At 39.8% G+C, this 9,540-nt stretch overlaps 1 protein-coding gene across 1 annotated transcript in view; it reads right to left on the bottom strand.

Annotated features, from left to right (window-relative positions):
• Positions 1-979: 979 nt before the first annotated feature.
• The window catches only part of GCNA (germ cell nuclear acidic peptidase), a 178,066-nt gene continuing 169,505 nt past the window's right edge, over positions 980-9,540 (bottom strand). Inside the window, exon 12 of the mRNA XM_053714019.1 lies at positions 980-1,267. Coding sequence (XP_053569994.1) covers positions 1,021-1,267 — 247 coding nt within the window. The 3' untranslated portion in view covers positions 980-1,020. The remainder of the gene's footprint in view (positions 1,268-9,540) is intronic.

The raw sequence follows: 9,540 nt of genomic DNA, 5'->3' as shown, positions 1-9,540 counted from the left end.
ACTCACGGTTTCAGAAGTCCGGCGGACAAGGTCGGAGAAGGTCTTCTTCCAGACGGGTCCATCATCTTCATCCACAGTGAAGGCAGCGCGGAGCAGAGGTCTGGAGCGGTCTTCCAAGATGTGGCAGTCTTCCCCGATGTACCCGGAGCGAAGACGAAGCGGAGGTCCAGAGCAGTCTTCCCAGATGTGGCAATCCTCGGCGGCGGTCATCGGCGAAGGTGGAGGTTCCACTTCATATGATAGTCCGCCGCACACTGAAGTTTGAATTCAAGGTACCCCATATTTATTGGGGTACCTTGCATTCCTATTGGCTGAAATTTTCAAAATCAGCCAATAGGATGACAGATGACCACTGCCGAGTATCGCCACATCTAGGAAAACCGCTCCGGAACTCTGCTCCGCGCCAGTTTACGCTCAATTTCATCTACAATATTGCCCCCCCCCCATATACAAATATCACTGACCCTTTCAACAGCAAACAAAATTCACTGGGGATTCAATATAAAGGTAACTAAAATGCACAGATTAATTCCAGAATTGCAATCAGTTGAAGCTAATTAATAGAAAATGCATATATAGTTTATATTCCAAAATATTCTTTATTTTAAGACCACAGTAGAAAAGAGAAACATATAAAACGACAAAAAAAAAAAAAAATATTCAAGTAGTAAATACACCCAACGTAAGAAGCTGCAAGAAAAGATCAATGACCATATAAAAACACATTACATATGCTTCCCTACTGCAAATAAATAAGGATGAATCACAGTAAATTATTGAAAGCTGCCATAATTTCATCTTTAGACTAGAACACAAAATCAACATATACATAGAAATAACATTTCACATAGGTAAAATGGGAATCTATATTAACTTAAGATATTTTTACTTTATAAAAAAAAAAAGTATTCACATATTGTATTTCTGAGTGTTTGAAATGTACATTCCAACCACTTGTGAAGCGGTGTTCATGGCAGAGGTAGTTTAAACAGAGTGATGAAATATGCAATACTAAGGTGATCAATTTGAAATTTTTGTTTTAGTAGAAAAATCAGAGCTGAGTTTACGCATAACTTCTGCATGACTCATCCCAGTCATTTCTTTCTTTGTTGATCCATAATTTTCCTTAACAAACTTGGCAAATGGAGTCAGCTGGTTTTTGGAAGGTGTTCCATCCTTTTTGGAAGATCCCAAGAGGACCAGCTTCCCCTTACACAGAGCACACACAAACTTCTCGGTATCCAGAGACTTTGAATGGCGTCCAATTCTAGAAGAAAGAAAACATTTACATATTACATTTAAAATAATTGGGGGATGATAAAACCTATACAGACGTCTATACCATAAAAATAATATACAAGACAATAAAAGCTATGATCTATAAAGGATATTCAATGTGTGGATTTAACAGATCATATGTTGGTTATATGGCATTCAGGAAAATGACAAACTGTGAAACAAATTCTTTACTTGATTTATAATTTTTTTTACATCTACATTAATTTTCGCCTTTTTTAAAATATTTACTGGTTTATGGTTACATTTTGCATATTGTCTTATTATATTTTGTAAATGTAATATATATATATATATATATATATATATATATATATATATATATATACTAACATAGATATATGTAAATAGGGCAGGGGAATGTGTTTATGTATGAAACCACATTTTTTATCAGGTATTACGGAAATAGGGGTGAAATTCTGGTGTCAGGATTTGATTCACAAAACTCCCCACAAGTTGAATAAACATTTCAGGACTAAATTGCAGACAGGATGTCTCTAGAGACTTTGACACTAAAGCATTTGCTCTTTAGATGGAAGTGCAAATTTCATAACACTCTTTACCCCATGCAGTGAATGAGGACAAGATGTCTGGAATCTCTCTTTCAGGCCTGATGAGACTCGTGGGGAAGAGCAGTGGGGGTTAAAGAAATGGCTTTTAACAGCTGCTTGTTAAGTGACCCATACTATGTAACTGCTGGCACTTGAATATACATAATGTAGACATGATGTCTGGGTTAGGATAACACACAGTGAAAGCACATGGCTACATTGTAATTTCAAATCTCACTGTTCCAAACAACTGTATTTAGATTTCAAATACTTCTAGGAAAATATATGTTTTAATGGATATGAGACTGTCTATTTATGTGATATTAAATATTAACACATGAATATATATATGTGGGAGATTAATTAAAATGTTGTAATAAATTAAAAGGCAATTGCAATAAACCCATTGTTAAAAGACAGCAGAGAAATTAATGCATGTGTGTATATATATACACATGTACATATATTCAGACAACATATTATATTAAATAAATAATCGCTATATTGAATAATAACTACATTAACAATATTGCAAATAGACATATGAATGCTTGAATCATTTCTAACAATTATTTCCCTTTCTATTGCAGGCATCAATTCATATATACAGAAATTGTAAAATGTGAAGCATGCTGTATCTACATGAATACAATGTCAGGATTTAAATTTTATCAATCTTGAATAGTTAGCAGTATAAATTGCTTTAATATAATATAATGGTGTTTGGTATAGAAATGATCAGAAAATTCATAAGATGCTACCCTATCTATAATTAATATTGTGAGTGATTGATGCAGGAAGTTATGATCAAATGAATAACCATTTCATAGAACTAATGAATTATTTTAAAACTGTTGGTTAGGTGAATCTGTGTTTGTTTGTCATGCTGCCACCCGGTGTTATGATGCGAGAACTACAGCCAGAAGGCTTTTTAGGCTGTTAAAAGTAAGATATTCCAGATATCCAATCAGCAGGGGCAAGCACAAGGGCCAATCCGAGACAAGGTTTCCGTTTGGGCGTTTCCAAACTCACCAGTGATGGAAAAGCTTATATAAGTAATGCAGGAGAGAGAAATAGGGACAGATGCTGCTGAGCTGTGACTTGTAACTGGTTGCTGGGCGTGAGATACCATTTAGTCAAGCAAAGCTGATCTACCTTTTTCTCATTGATTGCAAATATACTTATTAATATTTCTGAGGTGAGATTAAACCTGCTGAAAGATATTGGATATCGATTTGCGTTTATCCTGGTAATGTATTGAAAGATTGTGGGTAGATTGAAAAGAGCAAATTGTGTTTTAAACTGTATTGCATAACCTTAAATAGCTCTTAGCTTGCCTGTTTGTATGCAAATATTTAAAGTAAACATTTATTATTGCTGTATGTAGCAGATTTAAAGAAGTAGTTTGTATTTCAAGTTAGTATTTCATAAGCCTGTGTATTGTTAAACCTATATCATTGATGCTAAGTAAATTATCTGTGAAAATTTTGATATTTTAAAGTAGAATTGTGTTAGAGTGAAGTGTGGGTAAATAGCCAAGTATTTTACTTAGAATCCCTTTGTGTTAATTGAATGAAAGGCTATGTGTAAATAAGGCTGGTTTTAAAAGTAAACTTTATGAGTTTTGTAAGAAGTATAGCATATCTTAATAGTCTTTTTAAACGCATATAATATTGTGTCATATTCTGATTTTACAAATATATTCCAATATGCTCATAGATATTAACTAAATAAAAAAGAATTCAGATACTTATATTAATTTAATGGTTTCTAGTAGATGCATATTGATTGAGGGTTGATATTTTTAAAGGATAATTATTAAATGTATTGTATTATAGCCCTGCCATAGACTGACATATTATTTGGATAGCACTACTAAAGATTCTTATAAATATATTGACAACACTGTATAGATTTGAATTCTAAAGCTTAACTAAAAAAATATATATATAATAAATTGAAGATACTTACAAACAACATCCTAAAATGTGTTTTGTACTCCCAGTTTTATATACATTTGTCAAGTCCTGAATTAAACGTCATGACTTGAGAATGTTTTGAAAAACATGAAAAAGTCAAAACTAAAAAACAAAAAAAACTTTCATGATTCAGATAGAGCATGCAAATTTAAAGGGACAGTATACACCAATCTTCATATAACTGCATGTAATAGTCACTACTATAAGGAATAATATTCATAGCTATGGATATAAAAATCCAGTATAAAACTTTTTAAAAACTTACTTAGAAGCTCCCAGTTTAGCACCGTTGATGAGGTTAGGCTGGGACACCCAATGAAATGGGCTGAGAAAGCAGAAAGAGCAGACACTGGCCCCTCCCTCGCATATGAAAGGTCCCATTAGACAAACAGGAGCCAGCAGAAATCTTTAGGTATCAGTATACATCTAAAACTTTGGGGCTTGGTTAGGAGTCTGAAAATCAGCACGTTATTAGAAAGGAAATAACACAAGGTGCAAAGGTGCCTGAGGTTTATATAAAAAAAACTGTCTGAAAACAGGGAGGGCCGTGAACTCACTGTGTCAAGAAATAAATTTATCAGGTAAGCATAAATTTTGTTTTCTTTCTTAAGACACGGTGAGTACACGGATCATCAATTACTGTTGGGAATCAATACCCAAGCTAGAGGACACAGATAAGGGAGGGCAAGACAGGAAACCTAAACAGAATGCACCACTGCTTGCAGAACCTTTCTCCCAAAAGAAGCCTCAGCCAAGGCAAAAGTATCAAATTTATAGAATTTAGAAAAAGTGTGCAAATAAGACCAAGTCGCCGCCTTACAAATCTGTTCTACAGAAGTCTCATTCTTGAAGGCCCAAGAAGAAGACACCGCCTTAGTGGAGTGAGCTGTAATTCTCTCAGGAGGCTGCTGTCCAGCAGTCTCATAAGCCATACGAATAACACTAACCAACCAAAGAGAGAAAGTTAAGTGGCAGTAGCTTTCTGACCTTTAAGTTTTCCAGAAAAGCAAACAAACAATTCAGAAGGCCTGATCCTGACCAAGGCCTGACAAAACGATTGCACGTCTGGTACGTCCGCCAGACGTTTATGTAACAAAATAGACAAGGCAGATATTTGACCCTTTAGGGAACTTGCCGATAATCCCTTCTCCAAACCTTCTTGGAGAAAGGACAGAATTCTAGGAATCCTAGCTCTACTCCAAGAGTAGCCCTTGGATTCACACCAATATAGATATTTACGCCATATCTTGTAGTAAATTGTTCTAGTCACAGGTTTACAAGGCTGAATCATGGTCTCTATGACCGATTCCGAAAATCCCCGCTTGGATAAAATTAAGCGTTCAATCTCCAAGCAGTCAGCTTCAGAGAAACTAGATTTGGATGAAGGAAGGGCCCTTGAAGTAGAAGGTCCTTCCCTCAACGGAAGTCTCCAAGGTGGAAGAGATGACATGTCCACCAGATCTGCATACCAAATCCTGCAAGGCCAAGCCGGTGCAATGAGGATCACCGACGCCCTCTCCTGCTTAATTCGAGCAATGACCCGAGGAAGAAGAGAGAACGGAGGAAATAGGTATGCAAGACAAATTCCAAGGTACCGCTAGGGCGTCTATTAGTACCGCCTGAGGGTCCCTTGACCTCGATCCGTACCTCGGAAGATTGGCATTCTGCCAAGATGCCATGAGATCCAATTCCGGATGACCCCATTTGAGAATCGGGCTGGAAAACACTTCCGGATGGAGTTCCCACTCCCCCGGGTGAAAGGTCTGTCTGCTCAGGATGTCCGCCTCCCAGTTGTCCACTCCTGGGATGTGGATCGCCGACAGACAGCAATTGTGTCTCTGTCATGGCCAAGGAACACAGCGTTCCTCCCTGATGGTCCACTGAAGTTATGTTGTCCGACTGGAACCTGATGAACCGGGCCGAGGCTAACTGGGGCCAGTCCAGAAGAGCATTGAAGATTGCTCTCAGCTCCAGAATGTTTATAGGCAGAACAGACTCCGACCGAGTCCAAGTTCCCTGAGCCTTTAGAGAACCCCAGACTGCTCCCCATCCCAGAAGGCTGGCGTCTGTTGTCACAATCACCCAAGAGGGTCTGCGAAAGCAGGTTCCCTGGGAGAGATGATCCTGAGACAACCAAAGAAGAGAATCCCTTGTCTCCTGCTCCAGCTGTATTTGCGGAGACAGATCCGCATAATCTCTGTTCCACTGAGTGAGCATGCTTAACTGCAGAGGTCTGAGGTGGAAACGGGCGAACGGGATGATGTCCATTGCAGCTACCATCAGACCGATTACTACCTCCATGCACTGAGCCACTGATGACCGAGGAGAGGACTGAAGCACTAGGCAAGAATCGAAAATCTTTGATTTCCTGACTTCTGTCAGAAAAATCTTCCTTGATAAGGAATCTATTATGGTTCCCTAGAAAATTACTGTCGTATTTGGAACTAAGAAACTCTTTTCCAAATTTACCTTCCATCCGTGAGATCGCAGGAAAGGTAACATTTCCGTGTGGGATCTGGCTTGTTGAAGGGATGGCGCCTGGACCAGAATGTCGTCCAGATAAGGCACCGCGCCAACAGGGATCCCAGAACCTTTGAGAAAATTCTGGGACCTGTGGCAAGGCCGAATAGAAGAGCCACGAACTGGAAGTGTTTCTCTGGAAATGCAAACATTAGAAACTTGTGATGGTCCCTGTGGATGGGAACATGCAGGTACGAGTCCTTTAAATCCACGGTAGTCAAAAATTGACCCTCTTGGACCAAAGGAAGAATGGAACGAATAGTTTCCATCTTGAAGGACAGTACTCTTAGGAAATTGTTTAGACTCTTGAGATCTAAAATTGGTCTGAAGGTTCCCTCCTAACAGATTGGAATAGAACCCCAGACCCCGTTCCTGCCTCGGAACAGGAACTATCACTCCCAGGTCGGAGAGTTATCTTACACATTGTAAGAACGCCTCTCTTTTTGTCTGGTCTACAGATAATCTTGAAAGCAGAAACCTGCCCCTGGGAGGAAAGTTCTTGAACTCTAGTTTGTATCCCTGGGACACGATGTCCACTGCCCAGGAATCCTGAACATCACAAACCCAAGCCTGAGTGAAGAAGGAAAGTCTGCCCCCCAAAAGATCCGGTCCCGGATCGGGGGCAGGCCCTTCATGCTGTCTTTGATTCAATAGCAGGCTTTTTGGATTGTTTTCCCTTGTTCCAAGACTGATTGGGTTCAGGAAGGTTTGGACTGTTCCAGCTTGGAAGAGGAAGGATTTCCCTTGAAATTTCGAAAGGAACGAGAATTACTCTGACGTCCCTTTTGTTTGTTTCTCTTATCCTGAGGGAGGAAATGGCCCTTTCCTCCCGTAATGTCAGAAATTATTTCCGTCAAACCTGGTCAAAACAAGGTCTTTCCCTTGTAATGAATCGCCAAAAGTTTAGACTTAGATGACATATCCGCAGACCAAGATTTTAGCCATAAAGCTCTGCGGGCTAGCACAGCAAAACCTGGAATCTTTGCTCCCAGTTTAATAACCTGTAAGGAAGCATCCGTAATAAAGGAATTGGCCAACTTAAGGGCCTTTATCCTATCCTGGATCTCTTCAAGTGGAGTGTCTGCCCTAATAGAATCAGACAGCGCATCAAACCAGTATGCCGCCGCACTAGTGACGGTAGCAATGCACACTGCAGGTTGCCATTGTAAACCCTGCTGTACATACATCTTAAGTAACCACTCTATTTTTTTTGTCCATAGGATCCTTAAAAGCACAACTATCCTCTATGGGAATAGTAGTCCTCTTGGCCAGAGTGGAAATTGCTCCTTTCACCTTGGGCACTGTTTGCCAAGACTCCGTGATAGAGTCCGCTATGGGAAACATCTGCTTAAATATAGGGGATGGAGAAAAAGGGATACCCAGTCTCTCCCATTCCTTAGCAATGATCTCAGTAGCTCGATCTGGTATAGGAAAACCTCCACCAAGGAAGTTACATCAAAATATTTGTTTATCTTACTGGATTTCTTGGGATTAACAACAACCATAGTGTTGCTGTCGTCCAATGTAGCTAAAACCTCCTTGAGTAAAAGACGGGGGTGTTCTAGCTTAAACTTGAAAGATACAACTTCAGTATCAGCAGGAGGAATCACACTGTCAGAATCTGATATTTCTGCCACAGATGCTACCGAAGTATCCTCCTCCTCAGGCTTCTGGGAGGGGGCGTTCGAAATAGCGACAACTGCATCAGTAACCTAGCTAACTGAATGTTTATTTCTTCTCTTGCGTTTTCCCAGCAACATGGGAAAAGCAGACAATGCATCAGAAACTACAGAAGACATGAGGGAAGCAATGTCCGGCAACGTAACTCCAGGAGAAGTTAGAGGGGCGGTAAAATTTGGGACGCTTGAGGAGAAAGCTGCGGCATATATTGAACATTGTCATTAGAGTCCTGAACAGCATCCGCCTTAGAAAATGTTTGCTCAGAAAAAAAGTTTATCCCTATAATTTAAAGTTCTCTCAATTACATGAGGAACAGAAAGGGATTGGTGGTTCCACATTGGCATCAAAACAAAGAACAATTGACATTTTGCAAAGCCTCTTGGTCCATTCTGACTCACAATGGATCAAACTATCAGATAAAAAGATCACATTTTTTAATAAAAATTAAAAAACAGAAAAACGTTACTGTCACTTTAAATTTTAAACCGTAACTTTTTTATTTTTTACATGCAGAGGCACCTAAATAACTAAACAATACTGCAGATCACCTCTACACCTCAGCTTACTTTGCTGGGGTGTCTACCTGCCCTGCTGACACCGGCGCTTCCTGTGCAGAAACCGTTCCCTCTAGCAAAAGATCCGGACAGCAGTTATAGAAAACCGGTCTCCGGTCCTAGAAACGCATGCTTTTAGAAAAATATGCATAATCGAAATTTAGATTGTACTCTTTCCCTCTGGTCACTAGGAAGTGAGGGAAAAGTGGCGCGCAACAGAAATTGCCGCCCCTCATAGCTTCGCCCATCGTGGGCGTCTCAGAAAAAAAATCTCCCGGTCGGCATCTGGTTTCTAAAGTAAAACCGCTGGGAGCAGTGAAAACCACCTAAAACCCAGAGCCTATATTACTCCTCAGCCCCAGTGCCTACATCCAAGCTGTCTACATAATGTCTCCTTATCCATAGGAGAATTTATGTTTTTTGCAATAAAGTGCCCAAACGTTTACCGAGTCCTTTATTTAGAAGATATGGGACACATATATAAAGTGCCCAAACTTTTTCTGAGTACTTTCTTTATTATTTCCTCCTCTCTTGTTACTTCCTCACATTCCCGTTTACAGGACTTCTCCAGACTGGCCCCCATCTCGTGGAACTCCCTGCCTCGCTCCACAAGACTCTCCCCTAGTTTTAACAGCTTCAAGCGCTCCCTAAAAACTCTACTATTCAGGGATGCTTACAACCAACAATAAACCTTTCCTAACTTCAGTGCTTTCCCCTTGAACCCATTAGAATGTAAGCCTATGAGCCCAGCTGTTTGCAGATCGCCTTCATAAGAGCCGACTGCAACAGTGAAACTCTCGGCAGGGCCCTCTACCCACTTGATCCCTACAAAAGCTATCTTGTATACGACTATGTTTACAGCGCTGCGGAATCTGTTGGCGCTCTACAAATACCTGACAATAATAAAATAATAATAATCTTATCCCAGAAAAATTAAAGTCACTTATCTCCTAAATCTGT

This window comes from Bombina bombina, chromosome 1 (genome assembly GCF_027579735.1).
Source record: "Bombina bombina isolate aBomBom1 chromosome 1, aBomBom1.pri, whole genome shotgun sequence".
In the NCBI taxonomy this organism is placed as follows: Eukaryota; Metazoa; Chordata; class Amphibia; order Anura; family Bombinatoridae; genus Bombina; species Bombina bombina.
The sequence above is the reverse complement of the archived record's forward strand: the minus strand, read 5'-3'. Positions and strand labels throughout refer to the sequence as shown.